The sequence below is a fragment of the Cervus elaphus genome, chromosome 20 (genome assembly GCF_910594005.1).
Source record: "Cervus elaphus chromosome 20, mCerEla1.1, whole genome shotgun sequence".
Classification (NCBI taxonomy): domain Eukaryota; kingdom Metazoa; phylum Chordata; class Mammalia; order Artiodactyla; family Cervidae; genus Cervus; species Cervus elaphus.
The window spans coordinates 50,245,758-50,268,595 of record NC_057834.1 but is presented as its reverse complement, the minus strand read 5'-3'; the positions used below and the strand labels follow the sequence as shown (position 1 = coordinate 50,268,595).

At 42.6% G+C, this 22,838-nt stretch overlaps 1 protein-coding gene across 2 annotated transcripts in view; it reads left to right on the top strand.

Moving 5' to 3' along the window:
- The window catches only part of TTF2 (transcription termination factor 2), a 49,148-nt gene extending 31,603 nt beyond the window's left edge, over positions 1–17,545 (top strand). The window contains exons 13-23 of one of the 2 annotated variants that reach the window (XM_043877452.1): positions 92–273; positions 977–1,130; positions 1,466–1,557; positions 2,637–2,719; positions 3,119–3,252; positions 5,420–5,590; positions 8,420–8,478; positions 9,306–9,456; positions 11,079–11,161; positions 12,758–12,832; positions 17,173–17,545. In XM_043877452.1, coding sequence (XP_043733387.1) covers positions 92–273; positions 977–1,130; positions 1,466–1,557; positions 2,637–2,719; positions 3,119–3,252; positions 5,420–5,590; positions 8,420–8,478; positions 9,306–9,456; positions 11,079–11,161; positions 12,758–12,832; positions 17,173–17,317 — 1,329 coding nt within the window. In that variant the 3' untranslated portion in view covers positions 17,318–17,545. Of the gene's footprint in view, positions 1–91; positions 274–976; positions 1,131–1,465; positions 1,558–2,636; positions 2,720–3,118; positions 3,253–5,419; positions 5,591–8,419; positions 8,479–9,305; positions 9,457–11,078; positions 11,162–12,657; positions 12,833–17,172 lie in introns of those variants that run through there. The other variant, XM_043877453.1, reaches the window with a different exon arrangement.
- Positions 17,546–22,838: the final 5,293 nt, after the last annotated feature.

Here is a 22,838-nt window from a genome sequence, read left to right as displayed (position 1 = left end):
AGTCTGTGAAATTTGCTTATTTCCCCTTATTGGCTGGAAGACACACATGTTTTCCTATATTTTTGCTAGATTTCACTTGTGTTTCTTCCAGGGGACATCATCACCTTTGCTTCGAGTAGTGTGGGCTCGAATCATATTGGATGAAGCTCACAACGTTAAGAATCCCCGGGTGCAGACTTCCATGGCCGTGTGTAAGCTCCAGGCCCAAGCCCGGTGGGCTGTCACTGGAACACCAATTCAGAACAACTTGTTGGACATGTATTCACTGCTGAAGTGAGTAAACTCTTTGAGATTAGGTAGATGTGAGCCCTGTCGGTAACCCTTCTTGATTATTTCATATCTCGTATCGCCAATGTGTGCGCCAGATTAGCATGTGTAGCAGGTGGCAAACCTGTCAACATTTAAGGGACAGGAGAATTAATATTTATGAGAATATAATCTGTTGATTGACTGGCTGATACAGGACTTTCATGACATGCAGTTCTTCTATGTGGAAAGATACAGGACCAGTTAAAGGAAACAAAAGTCACTTTTTAAGTCCTAGGAATGTTTTCAGCTACTTCTGCTTTAAAACACATGGCCTGAGGTCAGGGCTATAGTTTATTTGAAGCAAACAGAAAAGAATGCTGATTTTTAAATATTTGCGTTTATTTAAGTCAGCACATAAGAGGATATAGAATTTCTATATTAGTCTTCGAACCTTTAGGAATGAATTCTAGCTATTGGTTATATGTCCTGTTGTGGTGATATAGACGTTTTAATGGGAAAAGGCACGTTTGTATGATGTGGTTTTATGATGTGGTTGTTGACTTGGACCCTTTTGCTCTGTCTAGCAGAGCTTTGCTGTGAAATTGACTTTTCGCATTGGTTGGGATGACATGTGAAACCTGGTATGCTTTTCCTCTTATGTCTGTCTTTGACTCTCTCCTCCATCATCCCATGCTTGTTTCCTGTTCTCTGTCCTCTGATGAAAAAGATTTCTCCGTTGTTCTCCATTTGATGAGTTTAAGCTGTGGAAGAGTCAAGTAGACAATGGCTCAAAGAAAGGAGGAGAACGGTTAAATATCTTAACCAGGACCCTTTTGCTGAGGAGAACAAAGGACCAGCTGGACTCCGCCGGCAAGCCCTTGGTAATCCCACTGACACTTGTCGCTGGATGGATGTGGGGGGTCAGGAAGGAGGGTGACCACGTTCTTGACTCTGCTTGCACTGCCGTAGCCTTTGCTTCAGGAGCTCCCAAGTCTCCCATGCTCCTACACAGAGGCCCTTGAGTTGCTGTCCTGCCCCCGGGGTCATAGCTGTCCTGTTTTGTGGTGTGTTACAGCCATTCTGCTCTCAGGGGAGGGTGGGAGCTGCCGTCCAAGGCTTGACTAGATTCCCAGTGTCAACTCTGGGGAACGTGCTTTGTAATATGCAGTTAATTGTAGAACTTCATTGCGGCTTCTTTTGTCTTTCACTCTTCTAGGTGGTGCTGCCCCAGCGTAAATTTCAGTTGCACCGTTTAAAACTCTCTGAAGACGAAGAGACTGTCTATAGTGTCCTTTTTGCAAGATCGAGGTATGTGCAGTGAAGAAGCACCTTCTCACAGCTGTTTATTCTTGTTTATTCTTGTTCTTGCTTGGGATTGAGTCAAGGTTCCTCTACTGCAGTTACGGTATTATGGACAAGTTGAATATCAGTGGTCCTTTTTACAAAAGCTCCCTTGTTCTCTCACCTCGCCCCCAGCTGACCTTTGTCTCATATACACAGCGGGCCTGTTCACTGGCTTTCTTACACGGAAGGTCTAGGCTGTGCACACTGTCATCAGGTCTTTCTGGTCGCTGTGGGGCTGTATTAGGAAAGTATTGGCCAACCTAGTACATCTCTTTGACCTTTGACCTGTTATCCAGCCTCTCACCAGACCTTTTAAGAAGCTGTTCATCAAACCTTCCAAAGTAATTAAGTTTTTTCCTCTTTGTAGATCTTATATTTATTAATAAACATTTTAATATTAATCTTAACTAATTAATAATATATTACTGTTACATATTTAATATTAAATTGATATATAATGTAATACTAATATTTTATAGTATCAATAAGTTTGTTAGTATTTATTAATCATTTTTAAATGGTATAGCTTTTAATTATTTTTATTACCTTTGGCCAGTGCGTGCTGTGAGCCTGCCTTCATTTAACAAGTCCACTTTTCCACTTTTTTTTTTTTTCACTTTTCCACTTTTTTAAAAATTAATTTATTTATTTTTGGCTGTGGTGGGTCTTTGTTGTTGAACGTAGGCTTTCTGTAGTTGGAGCAGGCGGGAGCTGCTCTTCCTGGTGGTGCACTGGCTTCTCATTTCGGGGGCGTCTCTTGTTGCAGAGCATAGGCTCACGGGCTAAAGCATGCAGGCTCAGTAGCTGTGACACACAGGCTTAGTGGCCCCCCTGCATGTGGGATCTTCCCAGAGCAGGGATTGAACCCAGGTCCCCTACATTGGCAGGTGGATCCTTAACGACTGGACCACCAGGGAGGTCCAAGAAGTCCACTTTTATAATTCTTCAAGGTCCTACCACTATCACAGTTAAGCAGTGACCATGGTAAACCTGTTGGTCTTAGTGACCACTATATGTGCATTTTGTTTCTTGATCTGAGGCAGGTTGGCTCTGCAGTACTATCTAAAAAGACATGAAAGTGGGAGCAACCAATCTGGAAGAAGCCCTGACAATCCATTCAATAGAGGTGAGCAGTGAGACACTTGTAAATACAGAGTTATGAAAATGTGGGTGCAGATTTGGTAAACTTACAGAAATGGGGGTCGTGAATTCTTGATAGCGGAGACTTGACCTTAGCTTGGAACCTCAAACTAAAGTAAAATATAATCTGCAAGCACCAGACCTGGTGATGTAAACTTGTTTTTAGTTATTTCTGAAATCTGTTTTATTAAAATGCAAATACAGTAGGTCTGTAGAGAAAATGAGTATTTCGTTTTTCTTCATTAGCAGAGAAGTGAGTTAGAACTGTGTTATTGAAGCTCAGATCAAAGCAGGTTTCAAATCTCCTCATTTAGTTCACGGGTCTCCCCCATGTTTCTGTTTTAAACACTGTGCTCTTTCCCGTGTCTGGTTTCCTTCTTGGAAGTGGCCCAGGAGTTTGGGTCCCACGGGCCTGGGCCCTCCGCGGCAGCCAGCTGGGCGACCTCCAGCACCGCCCACATCCTGTCCCAGCTGCTGCGGCTCCGCCAGTGTTGCTGCCACCTCTCTCTGCTGAAGTCGGTGAGCACAGCGCCTGTGTGGGTCCCGCGGGCCGCGGGGGGGTCCCCTCCGTCTCCTGCGCCGGGGCTCCGGTCTGCCGGGTCAAGCAAGATGGGATTCGAGGGTGTTTTGTCTTTTGGTGGGGCAGCAAAGATGGGACTGCGTATTTTACTATATTTTAATCATTAGTGATCTTGAGATAATTCCCATGATGTTGAGAACAGTTTTTATTTTAAAAAAAAGCTTTATTTTAGAATAGAAAATAGTACTACATCATTAAAAAGGAAACCATTTGTGAATACTTTGGTATTTTAGGATGTCATAAAGCTAATAAGTCTAGTTATGAAAACTCAAGTATTTATACAATTGGAAAAGTTGTCTCTACAATGGGTAGAGACACATTCATAATTAAGAAGAATATGTTACAGGCAGAACACTCAGACATAAATTTCAGCAATATGTTTTTGGATTTGTTCTCTAGAGTAATGGAAATAAGAGCAAAAATAAACAAATGGGACCTGATTAAACTTAAAAGGTTTTGCAAAGCAAAAGAAACCGTAAACAAAATGAAAAGACAACCTATGGATTGCGAGAAAATGTTTGCAAACAATGCCACTGACTAGGGATTACTTTCCAAAATACACAAACAACTCATACAGCTAATATCAAAAAGCCAAACAACCCAATCAAAACATGGGCAGAAGATTCACATAGACATTTCTTCAAAGAAGACATACAGATGAGCAACAGATACATTGAAAGATGCTCAATATTGCTAATTATTTGAGAAATGCAAATCAAAACCACAGTGAGGCACCGCCTTACACTGATCAGAATGGCTATCATTAAAAAGTCTACAAATAATGCTGGAGATGGTGTGGAGAGAAAGGAACCATTCTACCCTGTTGGTGAGAATGTAAGTGGGTGCGGCCACTATGGAAAATAGCATGGAGGTTCCTTAAAAAGCTAAAAATAGAGTTACCACACCATCCAGCAGTCGCACTCCTGGGCACATGCCAGAGAAAACTATTTCAAAAAGGTTCATGCACCCCAGTGTTCATAGCAACACTATTTACAGTAGCCAAGGTATAGAGGCAGCCTAAATGTCCATCAACAGAATAATGGATAAAAAAGATGTGATATGTATACATATGCACACATATGCATGCATACATACATACAGTGAAATATTAGTCAGAAAAAAGAATGAAATAATTCCATTTGCAGCAACATGGTTGGACCTAGAGAGTATGTCATACTAAGTAAGTAAGAGAAAGACAACTGCAATCCAAAAAAGATGATATGGATGAACTTATTTATAAAACAGAAATAGTCTCACAGACATAGAAAACAAACAATGTTACCAAAGGGGATAGCAGAGGGCTGGCTGGGGGGAGGAATAAATTAGGAGTTTGGGGTTAACATATATGTACTACTATATATTGAATAGGTAACAACAAGGACCTACTGTATAGCACAGGGAACTAAACTAAACTAAACTAAACTCAACTAAATCTTGTAGTGTCCTATAATGGAAAAGAACCTGAAAAGGAATATATATGGATATAAAATTGAAGTACTTTGCTGTATGCTCAAAACTAACAGAACTTTGTAAATTAACTATACTTCAATGAAAAAAAGAGAAATGTGTTACTTTTTTTCCTCCTTGGCAGTTAGAATTTATATTATTTTCTCCTTGGTTATCAATGATTCTTTTCTTTATACTCTTCTGAACTTTTCCAGGTTTTCTGTAATAAGCACATATCATTTTTATGAACAGAAAAAAAAACTACTTAGTACTTGAAAAATTTTTTATTTAAAAAGTTTTTATTGAAATGTATTATTTTTTTGAGGCATTGAAGTAATGCGTCTTTTTTTTTTGGTAGTACTGTAAATTATGTCTTGATTATCAATAGCTTAATTAACTCTATTGTTCCAGCTGGGGCAAATAGAATAATCTTGTAGTCTATCTGGCAATTTTCTAAAAAGTTCCACTTTGGTTTATTTTTGATCTGGTGAGAAAAACTTGTAAGACTTCATTTTAATCTGGGTTTACTCAAGGGGGTACTGATGGTAAATTACAAAACATTTTGCCACGTGCAGTGTTAAACAGTCAGCACTTTGGCAAGTCCAGTGGCTTGCTGCCTCAGCCGCCCATTTGCTGTGTCCCCTGTCTGATTCCGATCAGGCCCTGGATCCGTCGGAGCTGAAGAGTGAAGGTCTGGCCCTCTCCCTGGAGGAGCAGCTCAGTGCCTTGACCTTGTCCGAATTTCACGACTCAGAGCCGTCTGCCTCCGTTTCCCTTAATGGCAAATGCTTCAAGGTGGAGCTTTTTGATGACAAGAGAGAGAGCACCAAGGTAGTATGATCACCTCCATTCTAGTAGAAAGACTTCAACTCCTCACATATTTCCTTGAGAGCACGATGTTTGTCCAAGTGGGTCCAGCCGTTTGATGGCAGAGCTGGAGCTACTAGATGTTAGCTGGTCAGATTCTCCCTCTAGTTCTGAATTCTGGTTTCATTTCACGAATAGAACTGAAGTGGGCTTTCAGAGAGTGGCTTGGGCCCACCTCTCACATCAAGGCAGATTTCCGGCATGGATTCCTGGGGAAAGAGTCTGTCAGGTTTACACTGGGGACAGGGCCTGGGCGAGTGAGCAGTTTGTTTTCGGAAAGCCACAAAGACCTGGGCCTTAAGACAATGTCTTACGTCTGAGCGCCAGTTGCTTTCCTTTGTTGAGAAGCTTCAATCTGCCAGGTTTGATTGTTACCAGCCTTCTGTCCTCATTAGTCACTCTATTCCCACAGAAGCTGGAGAAGGGAATGGCAAACCACTTCAGTATTCTTGCCTTGAGAACCCCATGAACAGTATGAAAAGGCAAAAAGATAGGATACTGAAATGCTTTTGAACCGTGGTATTGGAGAAAACTCTTGAGAGTCCCTTGGACTACAAGGAGATCCAACCAGTCCATCCTAAAGGAAATTAGTCCTGAATATTCATTGGAAGGACTGATGTTGAAGCTGAAACTCCAATACTTTGGCCACCTAATGCGAAGAGCTGGCTCATTTGAAAAGACCCTAATGCTGGGAATGATTGAAGGCGGGAGGAGAAGGGGATGACAGAGGATGAGATGGTTGGATGGCATCACCGACTCAATGGACTTGAGTTTGAGTAAACTCGGGGAGTTGGTGATAGACAGGGAGGCCTGGTGTGCTGCAGTCCATGGGGTCGCAAAGAGTCAGTCATGACTGAGCGACTGAACTGAACTCCCACGAGAGTGATTTAAGAACTGAGGGGTTCCCTCAGAAGAAGCCTGGGGTGTGTGTGACTCAGGCCTGCCCCTCCACTGGCTCACTTGGCACCTGCCCATTGTCTCGCTTGCCCTGCGTGGCTGGTTTCTCTCTCTGCTGCTTTCTGAGGCTTCCTCAGACTTGTTTCAAAGTTTTTAAAATATGTAACTAGGAAGGAGGTCACTGCCAAGGGAATGGTGTTACCTAAGAGTTACTTTTAATTAGAGTTCTAAAAATATTTACATAGGTCTTCACCATCAGTAACTGGTGGGAACATGCAAAGGGCACCCTATGTGGGCAGGTTTCAGGCCCTGGCAACCCTCAGTTAGCAGATGGGTTGAAACCTCACATTCCTAATAATTTGTGTTCCTCACAACTTGTCTGATACTCAGTTAATGATTCACAAGCCTTCTTAATGTGAGCCCATTAATCATAGTTCAAACCTTTTAAGGTGGTTTCACGTTAAGGAAGGGAGTTTGTTTGATAGCACAAACCTAAACTCATACAGAATGTTATTAGAATTAGTCTACAGCTCACAGACCATAAATCCTGCTCTCCCACTGCATTTTTTTTTTTCTTCAAAATACCTATGGCTAGGTTTTTCACGTGGCAATACAAGAACTTTCTATAACCTCAAGCTGTCAGAACACCAGGCACTTCATGTATGTGCTTTTTAAATTCCTACTGATTCAAAATAGTACAGTCCTGTGACCATCTTCCTGCCCAGTCATGAGAGTGTTTGTTCAGATTGGAATGCAGCCTCGTGGGAGCCTCTACAGGTTATCACTAATGTCACGACAGCATAGAGGGGAAGAGCTAAGCGCATCTCCATTGCTCTGGCTCAGCTCCTTTCACCCATGAGGAAGCTGAACTCTCCCCTAGGAGTTTCAGAGTGAGCTTGCCCCGTGATCGCAAAGTAGGAACTCTTCATCTCCTGGTTCCTAGTCCAATGCTCTTCCTCCTCTACCACTCTGGAGATGAACTCTAGGCCTCTTAGAACCTTTAGAAAGGTCACTCACCTTAGCAGTCAGGAAGAATGAACTCAGTCACTCTTTGAAGTCCTGCCCATGTGTTCTTACTGTCTGGTCCTTCATTGACTTGATTGTGCCCTGAGCAGTTTGGATAAATAGCCAGGGAGCTTGTCACAAAGCTTGAGCAAGTGTTCCTCAGTCTGGAAAGGTTCTGTTCTTCAACACTGTTTGCAGCAGGCCTCAGACCGGGTCAGGCTCTTTTACTTTCTCCTTCTGCAAATATTAGGGTAGTATCTTCTGTGGTCCCGCAGCGTGCTGGGGGACCGTGCTCAGGGTGCCGATGAACCGGACACATGCCAGCTCTACCTCCTTGGAGCATCTCTGGCCTTGAAATCAAGAGATAACTAATAAGCAATTATTATATAATTTTTGAAAAGACCATGATAATAGAAAGAAAAGGTGTATAGTAGCACATGGTCAGTGGGCACCTTGGATTGGGGAGGACCTCCAAGAAATGACATTAAGCTGGCACCCAAGGCTGTTCTAAGCAGAGGGAACGGAATGGACAGAGATGAGACAAAGCATAGCTCAGTGGAGGGAGTGTTGGTTTCACCCAAGCATCATTTGGGTGTGGTGAGGGGTAAGGCTGGAGACATGAGAGGAAGTGAGAATCTGGGAGGTCATGGTAAGGAGCTTGGGCTTTCTTCTCTGTGGGAGGCCACTGGAGGGTCTTCAGCCAGCGAAAGCAAATAAGAAACTGGCATTTTGGAAATAGTCCTCTGGCTGCAGAGAGGAGAAGGAACCAGAGAGGAGTCACACCTAAAGCCGAGAGGCCCTGGGGGAGACTGATTCTTTCATTCAGGCCAGAGAAAATGGAGAAAAGCAAATTTGCTTAAACCTACTTATGTTAATTCAACCTTTTCCCAGATTTCATCCCTGTTGGCAGAATTGGAGGCAGTCCGAAGAAATTCAGGGTCCCAAAAGAGGTAAATGTGTTATTTCATGATCCAAATGTTGCTTGTAACTATGCAAGAAAATTGGATATTGTGGATGGTTATAAATCTTAGCTTTTTATATCAAGGTCCTTGAGTCACACTCAGCAGAAAGTACTGAGGTTACGGCACAAATTCCCTGTGATTTCTAATAAAAATATTTCTGACACTGGTTGCAAAGGCAATGCCTGGAGGATCTAAGTAAGCTGAGCATCTGAAGAAGCATTTAAGAGCACAGAAGAAGCATCTTAAACAAAGCCAGAGAATAACAGAGGGAAGTGGAGGGAGAGGGGTGTGGTCAGACCGGGAGCCCCGGCAGTGCTGGACATGTTCCTGAGCTAGAGGCAGGGGATGCAGGAGGTTCAGTCTTTGTTTGTTTTACTTTACTCTGTGTTACTCACTGCATTTGTAGATCAGAAAGATTTTGATCTAAAACTCTAATTAAAGCACAGCATGGAGGGAACAGAGAAACCCTAGAGGCTTATGGTTCTGACTGGCAAGGGGAAGGGCCTGTCCTCCTTTTCTGCAGGAGGACAGACCTTTAGATGAGAATTAGGTCCCCAGATAATCGGAGGCTGCAGCCGTCACTTTAGTTTCACCACCACTTTGTTCTGACTTCATTTTGCACAAGATAAGTAGCAGACTGGATATAGAAATAACTGGAAGCATTATAATCTTATGTCACCTAAGTGTGTACCCTTAGGTATCAGAAGGCTTTCCTTCTTCCACATTTGATAACTGAATCATATGGATAGCAGGTGTTAAAGCCCTGCAGATGAGTTTATTTCATGAGTTTATTTCTGTTTTCTCCTTTCTTCCAGTGTCATTGTCTCTCAGTGGACCAGCATGCTGAAGGTTATAGCCTTGCATCTTAAGAGATGTGGATTTACTTATGCCACCATCGATGGCTCTGTCAACCCCAAACAGAGAATGGACTTGGTAGAGGCATTTAACAGCACCAGGGGCCCTCAGGTACGAGCTGATCACAGCTGAGTTCTGTAATTAACAGCAGATTGTTCCCGATTACACAGACAATTTTAACATAGCTCAATTGAAAAATATTCATAGCTTTGATCCCTCCAGATATTTTTGATTCCTTTGACATTTATCAGGGGTATGTATCAAAGTGTGAAAATACTCTAAGAGAATAAAATATAAAGGTTAAAAAGAGTAAGGACAGAACTGGTTAGGATCAAGAAACTCTTTATGGAAAAGGCAAGCCTGGAAGGATGGGTGGGTGGGATCTTGATATGAGGAAAGATGGAGGGAAGTGGGAGAACAGTCAGTTCAGTTCAGTTGCTCAGTCATGTCCGACTCTGCGACCCCACGGACTGTAGCACGCCAGGCCTCCCTGTACATCACCAACTCCTGGAGTTTACCCAAACTCTTGTCCATTGAGCAGTGATGCCATCCAACCATCTCATCCTCTGTCATCCCCTTCTCCTCCCGCCTTCAATCTTTCCCAGCATCAGAGTCTTTTCAAATGAGTCAGTTCTTTGCGTCAGGTGGCCAAAGTATTGAAGTTTCAGCTTCAGCATCAGTCCTTCCAATGAATATTCAGGACTGGTTTCCTTTAGGATGGGCTGGTTGGATCTCCTTGCAGTCCAAGGGACTCTCAAGAGTCTTCTCTTAACACCACAGCTCAAAAGTATCAATTCTTTGGTGCTCAGTTTTCTTTATAGTCCAACTCTCATATCTATACATGACTACTGGAAAAACCATAGCTTTGACTAGACGGACCTTTGTTGGCAAAGTAACGTCTCTGCTTTTTAATCTGCTGTCTAGGTTGGTCATAGCTTTTCTTCCAAGGAACAAGCGTCTTTTAATTTCATGGCTGCAGTCACCATCAGCAGTGATTTTGGAGCCCCCCAAAATAAAGTCTCTCACTGTTTCCATCTATTTCCTGTGAAGTGATGGGACCAGATGCCATGATCTTAGGTTTCTGAATGTTGAGTTTTAAGCCAATTTTTCACTGTCCTCTCAGAGACATCTAATTATGGATGATGGGAATTTAGGGCTTTGCTCGTGGCTCAGTGGTAAAGAGTCTGCCTGCCAAGGGGGAGAGTTGGGGTCGATCCCTGGGTTGGAAAGATCCCTTGGAGAAGGGAATGGCTACCCACTCCAGTATTCTTGCCTGGGACATCCCATGGACAGAGGAGCCTGGTGGGCTACAGTCCACGGGGGTCACAAAGTGTCAGACATAACTGAGCAACCAAACAACAGTTGAGTGATAGGCAGGAGAGTCATGGCAGTGGTGGGGGACTGGTGGAATAGACAGTATCTGGTTGATGGAAAGTGTATTGAACTGACCAGCCCCAGTACTCTAAATGGTAGTATTCACATATTTGGCAGGCACACAATTAATGTCTTGAGATTGACTCACCCAAAAAAGGTTAAATGAGAATCTTCTCCAAGGTGAGGCAGGGGAAATAGCATCTCAAAGTTTCGAAACAATGCCTTTATGACTGCAGAAGGAAATTTGATAAGAACATGTTGCTTATTTGTATTGATCTTGGTATTGAACCTGTGACAGGAGGAGAGATGGTTTATGAGACCGAATCTGTGTAAAGTGAACGGTGTGCTTCCTTTTGAAGGTTATGCTAATTTCTCTCTTGGCTGGAGGTGTCGGTCTAAACCTGACTGGAGGAAACCATCTTTTTCTTCTGGACATGCACTGGTAACAATTATGGATTTTTCTTGAGTTGTCCCTGCATTGCAGGGAGACCAGAGGGGCAGTAAAACCTGACTTCTTATAACGAGTGTGTTCCTTTCGTATTGTGGAGCTGCCTCTGTGCATACATGTGTATAGATACAGATCAAAGTGGTGTAGGCTGAGTTGATGGCCCTGTATTCCTGAGCAAGGAAGGATTCAAATGACTATATAAAATAGTCTGTTCACTTTATTGTTAACCTAATGTCTGTTTCCATGGAAACTGGGAATAAGGCTTTTTCTCATGGCTAAGAGCTACTTCACTCAGCAAAGAGTTTTATCTCTTCAAAACACCGTATTTCAGACATACTTATTGACGTCCAAGGAAATCTCAACATTGGCAAAGAAGGAAAACCATTACTCCTAAAGGGAAAGGGAAAGAAATTTTCTAATTATGTTAGATACACACTTAAGGCACAGCCTTGGACTCACTGCTCATAGTGTCAACACCAGGAGTATAGCAGCGTCCTTCCTAGATACGAAGCAAATGATTCATGCGTTGCAAGGAAAAAGTATCATAATCTGTCCCAGTTTTGATTTTTCAGTGATGCCAGTTAGGGATTGCCACACCAGGCACCGTTGCCAGGGATTGTCGTTTGTTCTCCAGGCAGCCCAGATGGGCACAGACAGGCCCACCTGTTGTTATCTTCCTGGAGAATGTGGTTAGGTCTTACTTTGGGACCCCTCCCACCCCCATACATGAGGAAAGCAGAATTAGAATCATGCTGGCTTCTGAACTGGAGAAATGTTATTCAAGATTTTAAAGAGGTAAGATGAGAAACTAGTTTGGAGTTGAAAAGGAGAATCTAGAAAGAAGGAAACAAATTCAGTCTCCTTATTTGAGTCATAGAAAGTTAAAAGTTGAAAACGGTATTAGAGGGGACTTTCCTCATGGTCCAGTAGTTAAAAAGACTTTGTCTTCCATTGCAGGGGGTGTGGGTTCAATCCTGGTTGGGGAGCTAAGATCCCATAAGCCTTACGGCTGAAAAACCAAAACATAAGGCAGACAGTATTGTAGTAAGTTCATTATAGACTTTAAAACTGGTCCACATTAAAAAAAAATCTTAAGATAAAGGCATTAATGATCATTTGCCAGTCCTCCCATTCCCAAGCCTTTTAGGCTATGGTTAGATAACTTGCCTAGAGTCATCCAGCTAGTTAGTGATTGGATCTGAGCATCACTTTAACCTCTGTTACCTATAGGTTCAACTGATGGTGGTGCTAAGAGTTCCTATTGGAGGCAAATCTGAGCCCAGTTTCTCATGAGAGGGCAGGAAGACATCTGGGAGTCTCCAAGCCCCACATAGACTAGAACAGAGACCTGCCAACTTTTTCTATAAATATTTCAGGCTTTGCAGATACATAGGTCTCTGTCACGTATTCTTTCTTTGTGGATTTTTGGTTTGGTTTTTTGTTTTTTTTTAACAAATCTTTAAAAATGTAACAACTGTTTCAAACTCAAGAGCCACACAGAGACAGACCGCAGGCTGGATTTGGCCATGGGATCTGCCCGCCCCTTGTCGAGGATGTCAGTGCCCCTGAGCCCAACCTGTCTTCTCACAGGAACCCATCGCTCGAAGATCAAGCTTGTGACCGAATCTACCGAGTAGGGCAGCAGAAAGATGTCGTCATACACAAGTAAGTATATAAAGGTCTCCTGGAGCCAAGACCTGCTCCCGTGAAAATCTTTCTTGGGTAGTATTTTAACAGAATGTAAAGTATTTGGTGGTCACTGTACTGATGGTGTTTGTGGGGCTCATCCTTCTTGGCACTCATGGTCAGGAAGGGAACACAAGCAATTTGGGGGTAACCTTGGAGCTGGTCCCTGCAGAAGAAAACAAGTACAGTGATGAGCCTTATCTCAGTCAAGGCTGCCCATGAAAGGACCCTCCTCTCTCTCTCTCTCTTTCTCTTTCTCTCTTTCACTTTTATTTTGACATAACTCCAGACATAGAAAAGAATGTAAGAATTCTTACAAAAATACCCCAGAGTTCTCGATTTTAAGAATAATACCAAAAAATTCCTGACTGCTGTGACATTTGTGTGTGTGTGTATGTGTGTGAGCTTTTTTCTGGACCATTTGACAGTAAGTTGCAGACATGATGTTCCTTTACCTCTAAATACTAAAATAGGCACTTTCTAAAAATGACATCTCTTACATAATCACAATAAAGTTATCAAAACCAGGATGTTAACAATAATACAATACTATTATATGATCTATGGACCTTATTCAATTTTGCCACTTGTTCCAGTGATGTCCTTCCCAGCAAAAGGTCCTGCATAGCATTCAATTCTCCTGACTCTCTTATCCCCTTTAATCTGGAACAACACTTCAGTCTTTCTTTGTGTTTTATGACAGTGACATTTTTAAAGTGCATGGGGCAGTTATTTTGTAGAATGTCCCTTTATGTGAGACACTCCTCTTTTTAAAAACAATAATAGAACCTGCCTTAACTGCTGGAGTCCAGCCCCAGTGGGTCTAGGAGTACCCAAGGGATGAGTGGTGTCGGCGAGGAAGGAGACAGACACACACAGAAGGTTGCGTGGAAGAAAAAGCTTTTTTATTTTTAGGACAGCTCAGTTTTTATAGAATGAACATTACCTCCCCCTTAAGTCACCGCATATTACATCAGATGTTGGTTTCATGCTTCTGTCAATATTTTCCTTCCCCATGTTTTTCCCCTGTGCATTCATCTGGAACATTTCCCATTACAGGGTTTTTTTTCTTGAATGTCCCATACATTAGTCTTCTTGCCTCAATGGCCTAACATTTTCATTCTAACAAAAACAATATTCCACAAATTTCAGGTATAGTATGAATTCTTTGGACAATAAAACAATACATGGGAAGGGCTACAAAAACATGGTTAACATTTCTGAGAATAGTACCATGTGAAAACCTTGATAATTTTCTTTACCTGAAACCACAAAACCTCAGTCTGCAATGATTAACTATGAAGCAGCAAAGCACCTCTAAAGCAGCAAAACACCTCTATTAACAGTGAGGTGATGGCAGTGAAGCTGGTTAATATAAATCTTCTGTTGAAATCCTATGGACCCCATTTCCTAACGCTACAAAAATACCCATAATATTCCATGTTGTTTAAAGGAAGGGAAACAATGGACAAATAGCAGCAAGGAAATAGCAATAATGAAAACCCTGTCAACCAAGGAGCAAGTAAACTGAAGCAGTACATCTACTTCTAAATCTAAATGCCTCTACTCTATTCTATTCTAGAACATTATAATCTTTTAAGCAAGCAGCCAAACTATGCCTGTGGCCTTTTCCTTTTTGACTTGATGTTTATGGTCGTGTCCTGAGCCAGAGCAATCATGAGCATTTCTAAATAGGCTTGGACTTTTCCAGGGAGGCCTTATTACTATATATTACATTTCCAAAAATTAATAGAAAGCTCAACAACAGTAAGACAGAAAGAGGAAAGGGACATATCGGGCCCCCGGGACACCCCCGAGGGGAAGAGCTGCCTTGCAAGTTCTTTCTCGTCCCGTGACCTTGTCCCCAGGACAACCCCGAGGGAAAGAACGGCCTTGCAGGTTCCTCTGTCGTCCCATGACCTTGTCGAGGATTGGGCGCATCCCAGCGGCTCCCGACACTTAACAGTGCAATCCAGCCCAGTTATGGACCGCTTTCCTTCATCTTCATGACCAAGTTTCTTGAACATGTAGAAATCATTGTCTATCTTTACTTATTTCCCATTCATTCCTCAACCGTATGAACTGGCTTTCACCCCTGTCACGTCACTGAAGCTGCTCTTGCTAAGGGCCACCAATGAATTCCAAAATGTGCCAAGTACAGCAATTATGTCAGCTGTTCTGTCTTTAGCTCTCTTCTCAGCTTACTTTGTATGCACCTCTCTCGATAATCCTATCTACTCCAGCAAGTCCAAAATCTACACCGTCAATTCCAAGGTCTCCTAACCTTCAGGCCCAGATATCCAAATCCCCACAAAATATATGAATCCAGGTGTCCACATCTGCACCCATTTTTCATTTACTCATGCGTTTATCTCATTCAACTCAAAAAAACAAATACCTATTAGGCTTCCCAGGTGGCTTAGTGGTAAAGAACTCTCCTGCAATGCAGGAGACCTGGGTTTGATCCCTGGGTTGGGAAGATCCCCTGAAGAAGGTAACGGCAACCCACTCCAGTATTCTTGCCTGGAGGATTCCATGGACAGGGAAGCCTGGCGGGCTACAGTCCATGGCATCGCAAAGAGTTGGACAATTTCTCTATTTCATTCATTCTGTGTTTTCTTTGTTGTTATTTTTAATTTTATTGACGTACAGTTGATTTACAGTGTTTGTTAATTTCTGCTGTATAGCAAAAGTGGCAGTTACACATATATATATTCTATTTCATATTTTCCCTTATGGTTTATCACAGGACACTGAATATGCTATACAGTAGGACTTTGCTGTTTGTCCATCATATAATAGTTTGCCTCTGCTAACCCAGACTCCCAAGCCATCCCTCCTCCACCCCCAGCCTCCTTGGCAGCCACAAGTCTGTTCTCTATACCTGTGAGTCTGTTTCTGTTTCATAGATATGTTCATTTCTGTTGTAGTCTAGGCTCCACATATAAGTGATATCATGTGGTGTATTTGTCTCTTCCTGGTTTAGTACAATAATCTCTAGATCCATTCATGTTGCTGCACATGTTAGCCACGGCTTTATACATGTTCCCATTCCCTGGGATGCCCTCCCCACTGTTCCATCTGGCAAACCCTTGCTCATCCTACAAGTCACATTAAGAATTAACTTGTCAATGGGGTCGTCCCTGAATACCCCAGACAGATTTCCTTTCACTCGTCTTGTACAGTGGACGTATTTCCATTAGAGCAGTTTCCAGGTCATATCGTTATTCTTGCTGTTTATTTTCATGTCTCTGTCTTGTGTTCTCTTTGACTGCACGAGCATGTTCGTCTCTATGTTCCTATACCTAGCATAGTGCATGGCATGTGGTGAGTCTCCACCAGTACTTGCTCAATGAGTGACGAAAGGACTGACAGTGGCATTTCCTCAACTGGTCAAAACTGTTTTCAGTGTGAATTAGCCATGAAATAAGACACTCTGTACACAGTACACATATTCTTAGCAGAAGCCTGATAGCTTTAGACCTTCTGACCTTCCCAAGATGGGGCTTTTTGTGTGAAAGCTGGACCTCTACAATTTTTATTTTTTGGGGTCGGCATATTCCCTAGTGGCTCAGTTGGTAAAGAATCCACCTGCAATGCGGGAGACCTGGGTTCGATCCCTGGGTTGGCAAGATCCTCTTGAGGAGGGCATGGCAACCCACTCCAGTATTCTTGCCTGGAGAATCCTCAAGGATAGAGGAGCCTGTCAGGCTGCAGTTCATGGCGTCGGAAAATCAGACATGACTGAGTGACTAGGCACGTATCTCTTGTGATTCTGGCGTTTGTCAGTTATCTCAGCTTTGAAAAGAAATAATAAGTCAGTCTGAGTTCAGATCACTTTAAACGGATGTATATATTTAGTCTAAGTTATTTAGGTTTCCTAAACTTAGAGTTATTAATCAAACCTAAGGAAAAATAAAGGAAGAAATCTCCTTTAAAAACTAAGCATACATAGATGGAGAAGGAAATGGCAACCCACTCCAGTACTCTTGCCTAGAAAATTCCATGGATGTAGGAGCCTGGTGGGCTGCAGTCCATGGGGTTGCAAGGAGTCAGACCCGACTGAGTAACCTTTCACTTTCACTCTCACTTCCGAAATACAATGGTGGTTCTGATTATTGCACTTAAAACTGGGATGTTGGACTATATTTTCAGTATTCTGTTAAACAGTAAAGTACTGTGTAGGTAAAATGATATTAAAAAATATTGTTACCAAGTGTCAATAACAACAAAAAAAAAAACAAGCATACATAGAAGCTTGACTATTTCTTTAGATATGCTGCTTTGGGGTTTTGATTGTTTGCTTGTCTGTTTTTCAGATTTGTTTGTGAGGGAACAGTGGAAGAGAAGATCTTGCAACTCCAAGAAAAAAAGAAAGATTTAGCCAAACAGATTCTATCAGGATCTGGAGAATTTGTCACCAAGCTCTCCTTGGCTGACCTCAAAGTCCTTTTTGGCATCTAACTTCCTGTTTTTCGGGCTCAGAATAGAGCCACTGTTGGTTTGTACTAGGATCTGGAGGGAACGACTTAACCCTGGTCCTTTGAGCTCTCCTTGGCTTTCAGTTTCACCTTCAAGCCTGATGCCCTTCTCCAAGCGAGGATGAATTATCATGTTAACCAGCTAGGTAACCAGTCATGTTAACCAATCAGCATATTAAATAAAACCAATAAAGTGCTTCAGATAAACAGCCCTGGGAGAGTTGGACCTATGCCTCAGTAAAAACTCAGAAAGCCCTCTGCACCTTTTTCTTCTCAGCTGGTGGGGACCCAGTGTTGCTGCCTTTTCTAACAGGCTCCCTCCCATCTCTTCAATTCCTGCCCACAAGGCTGCTCCTATAACCATCTCTTCTAGACCATTTTTCTAGATTCCACATATATGCATTAATATACAGTATTTGTTTTTCTCGTTTTGACTTACTTTGTTTGACAGTCTCTAGCCATCCACATCTCTACAGATTGAAAGGTTGTTGCTGAACGATAAGACGCTGGGATTCTTGGCCTCCGGAGGAGACGAACTCAATCCGGGGCCAGAGACGAGGCTGGGTTGCTCAGAGCTTTTGTGTAATAAAGTTTTATTAAAGTATAAAGGAGATAGAGAACACTTCTGACATAGGCATCAGAAGGGGGCAGAAAGAGTAACCCCCCCCCCCCCCCCAGTCTTCAGCTGGATGTTATATAGTCACTAGCAGTCTGTTAATGAAAAGAAAGAAATGTCTTAAAACTCAGAATGGCACCAGGCCCCTCATCCATAAGTTGCATTTTGTGATAATCTTGGCACCAGATGATTCATCCCAGGCCATAAAACGATTGACTTCAATCTTGTAGAAGGGCAGATTACCATACAAATAGTTTCGTTTACATAGATTAGGGGAACAATATCTGAGTATAACTTACTGGTTTGTCAAGTAGGTTCTTAGCAGTTTGGCTGAACCGACTTGAAGACAGAGTCTGGGGTAAATGCATAGCACATTAACATAGCTTAAGACAAACATTTCCATAAGAAAAATGTATTGGTTAACTCAAGGTTTGAGAATAGTTAGCTTCAGGTGAAACCAGGTGTCATGGCAACACAGTATTTTAAGAGAAACCTTTTAAATTTGTATAGAGAAGGGAAAAAAATATCGCTAGTTTGTTTCCTCCTGCCGCTTAAGAGAGATAAAAATGTCTGGTGCTTACAGCTTATTTCCTCCCTTTGGAGACCCCTGGCCTTCCTGCCTGTTACCCTCTCAAGATGATTCCGTTTTGTTCCTTTTTATGGCTAATATGCCATTGTATACATGCACCACATCATTTTTATCCATTCCTCTATTGATGGACGTTTAGGTTGCTTCCCTGTCTTGGCTATGCTATTGTCAATAGCCAGGACATGGAAGCAGTGAACACTGGTGTGCATGTATCTTTTTGAATTATGGTTTTCCCTGGGTATGTGGAAAATGGGATTGCTGGGTCATACAGTAGTTCTGTCTTTAGTTTTTTAAGGTACCCCCATACTGTTCTCCTTAGTGGCTGTCTCAGTTTACATTCCCAGCAACAGTGCAAGAGGGTCCCCTTTTCTCCACACCCACTCCAGCATTTATTGTTTGTAGATTTTTTAATGATGGCCATTCTGACAGGTATGAGATGATACCTCATTGTAGTTTTGATTTGCCTTTCTCTTATAATGAGCAATGTTGAGCTTCTTTTTTTGTGTTGTTGGCCATCTCTATCTTCTTTGGAGAAATATCTATTTAGGTCTTCCACCCATTTTTTGATTAGGTTGTTTGTCTTTTTTTTTTTGATGTTGAGCTGCATGAGCTGTGTATATTGGAGATTAATCCTTGGTCCGTTGCTTTGTTTGCAAATATTTTTCTGCCATTCTGGGGGTTGTCTTTTCATCTTGTTTATGGTTTCCTTTGCTGTGCAAAAGCTTTTAAATTTAATTAGATCCCAATTGTTGATTTTTGTTTCTGTTTTCATTACTCTAGCAGGTGGGTCAAAAAAGATCCTGGTGCTTTTGTCAAAAGAGTGTTCTGCCTGTATTTTCCTCTAAGAGTTTTATAGTAACCATCTCTGTTTAGGCTGAGCAGAAGTGGGCTCCTACCTAATACGTGGTTGGGTAGTATTTAATAAAACAAAAAAAGTAATAAACCTATTCCCTTCCTTATTATTGTATCATTTAGAATTTGGTATCATATCATTTATGTTATCATATCATTTTGTATTGTTATCATGTAGTATTTGTGTCATTGTAGTTTTACACATTTGCAGTATAGAAGCACTTAGTCTCATTGTTATATTCAGTATTACTGAATCATATAGTATTTTTATTATCATTGGCATAATCCACTAAATATGTGTTTGACGTGTAGCAGAGATAATGCTTTGTGTCCACTAATCCCCATGTCCCTTTTCCTCCCGACTACCAGGGACTACATTTCCTATTCTTCACTGCAGTTACATGGGTCATATTACTCAGTTCTAAGTCAGTGTGAAGAAGGAATTCATAGGGCCTGGACTCCGTCTCAGGCCTGTCCGTTCTGGTCGTGCACAGCCACCTCTCCAGTGGACTCTGAACTCTGTGCTTAGCGCCTATGGGAATGGCAATAGAAGGATAAGACCCCCTGTGGGCAGGGGAATCTTGAAGATCACATCCAGGTTACTCATTGCCTAAGAGGAAACATACCATAATCACCCCTGCCTCCAGACAGGTCATAAATTTTTTTCCGTATCTATCTGGATGGATGTAATCACAGGCTTATCGATTATTAACTGGTTGGAACGTGACCACGGGCTTATTGATTATTAACTGTTTGGAATGTAACTGCGGGCTTATTGACTATTAACTGTTTGAACACATAACACATGAATGATGGGGTTATTGTAGTTGTATTTACCCTTCCGATGTTTATGTAAGTCTCAAGGAAATTGGGGTGGTGGGTTTAGACACGTACACATGGGGTATAAAAGATTTTCACAAATGCTGGTCGGGGTCCTTGGCTAAGAGGAGACTCTGCCTTGGGCCCGCCGGTGTAATAAACCGCACTCCACTATCTGCATTATCCTTCTGAGTGAGTTTGTTTTCCGGAGAGTGTGGCTATAACAAGTGGAATGTGGAGAGAAGTGATGTGTGAGTCATTTCTTATCTGCCCTTCTAAAACTTTGCATACGATTCTTTGTGCTGTTTCTTTTCTTCTTGGCCCGCTGAATACAGAGGAACTGATGGACAACTACAGGGCCCTAGAGAACTGTGGAGCCACTAGACCAGAGATTTTTAATCTGCTGTTGGCCGTGGACCATTTGGTAGACTGGTAAGCCTCAGGTCCTGAATGACAGCAGAACAAAGCCTTCCAGTGCCTCCCTTCTCATCCCAGCTCACCCACATCAGACTATGACATAATCAAGAAATAATTTTTTTTTTTTAGCTATGAGATTTATTTGGTGATTGTTTATATAGCAGTTCGTATCCTAACTAATACAAACTGTTTGAGAATTTCTCTTTGGGGAACTATTCAGATTTCCTTCTTCCTGTTGGCAGTCATTTTCAAAACACTTACTCTGCAAATTTCTGCTGAAAAGAGTTGTATTTCTTCTTTGATAGAATTGTTGCCCTCTTTTGCATTAGGATTACATGACAACGCCCTGTGTTAGGCCAGTCACAGTATGAACTGAGGCACTGGGGCCTTTTTAAGCAAAGGTTCCCTCTAAGGACATAGTCTAAAGGCTGCAAAGGTGGAGACAGATGGCCTGGAGGGAAGAGTTCTGACTTTACTTCCAGGTTCGCCTTAGCTGAGGGTGTAGCCTTGAAGAAACCATTCCCTTCTCTACACTTTGGTTTCTGTGACTGTGGTGGGATTGTTTTTAGAACTTCAGCAGCTATAGTGAGGTCCCTGATAAAATCAGGAAATAGAAGATGTAAGATTACCCTCTGAGAGTTTGGGTGTATGTTCCACACACCAGGTTAAAGGGAATGTCACCTGAGAAGCCCTGGCTCCCAGGCTGGTAAGAACGTTTGCTGACTGTCTGGTGTTTAGCTGGGTGCAGATTCCCCAGGCACCTCAGTTCTTTCAGTCTGTAAGGGGTGGTTTCAGTCTGTAAGATTGTGTCCTACTCTTTGAGGCCCTATGGACTGTAGCCTGCCAGGCTCCTCCGTCCATGGGATTCTCCAGGCAAGAATACTAGAGTGGGTTGCCATACCCTCCTCTAGGAAATCTTCCTGACCCAGGGATTGAATGCACATTTCCTGTGTCTCCTGCATTGCAGGTGGATTCTTTACCACTGAACCACTGGGGAAGTGCTTGATTATTCATACATTAATTTTAAAACATATTAAATGTGGCAGGCACTTCTGAGCACTAAGTGAAAGTTGCTCAGTCGTGTCCAACTCTTTGTGACCCCATGGACTATACAGTCCGTGGAATTCTCCAGCCAGAATACTGGAGTGGGTAGCTGTTGTTCTCCAGGGGATCTTCCCAACCCAGGGATCAAACCCAGGTCTCCTGCATTGCAGGCGGATTCTACCAGCTAAACCACAAGGGAAGCCCAAGAATACTAAAGTGGGTAGCCCATCCCTTCTCCAGGGTATCTTCCTGGATCAAGAATTGAACTGGGGTCTCCTGCATTGCAGGCAGGTTCTTTACCAGCTGAGCTACCAGGGAATCCTTTATAAGGGTGAGCAAACCTGAAAACAACCTGTCCTCCTGAGGCTTCCAGCCTTATTAGGGGAGATGGGCATTGATCAGATCATGTAGGACTGTGAAGTGGCCGTGGCAATGAGTGCTACCGTCCGGAGGTCCACATATCTGGGAGGACTTAGAGCAGGGATTGAAGCTAGTTAAGGAGGACTTCTCTGAGGAAGTGGTGAAGGAATTGAAATCATATAGAAGTTAATAAGGGCGTTCTCAGGTGGTACTAGTGGTAAAGAATTTGGCTGCCAATGTAGGAGATGCAAGAGATGCGGGTTTGATGCCTGGGTCAAGAAGATCCCCTGGAGGAGGGCATGGCAACCCACTCCAGTATTCTTGCCTGGAGAATCCCATGGACAGAGGAGCCTGGCAGGCTACAGTCCACAGGGTCACAAAGAGTCGGACACAACTGAAGTGACTCAGCACACACACACAGAGAAGCTAGTAAGGCAAAAAGAGTGAAACGCCCCTTCCTATATTATACTTTTAATTAGCATTCACTTCACCCAGCCACCTCTTAATTGAGACAAACCTAACTCACAGGTATACCTCATGTGGAGTAAAGCTGAGTGACCACTGCATTTTAGAGATTAGAGAATGGGTAGACTGGCAGGTTTGTGTGTACGTATGTTATCCACGACAACCCAGATGTTTATCCTGTTACACCATCCCAGAGGACAGAGGCTGTAATTTGTGGCTCTTTTTTTCATACCTGTAACACCAGAGATACAGCTTACATCATAATGCTGTACCTTGATGCTTCAGTGCTCTCAACTCAGAGGTGATTTCTGAAGCACTTGGTTACACTGGGGACAGTTTTTA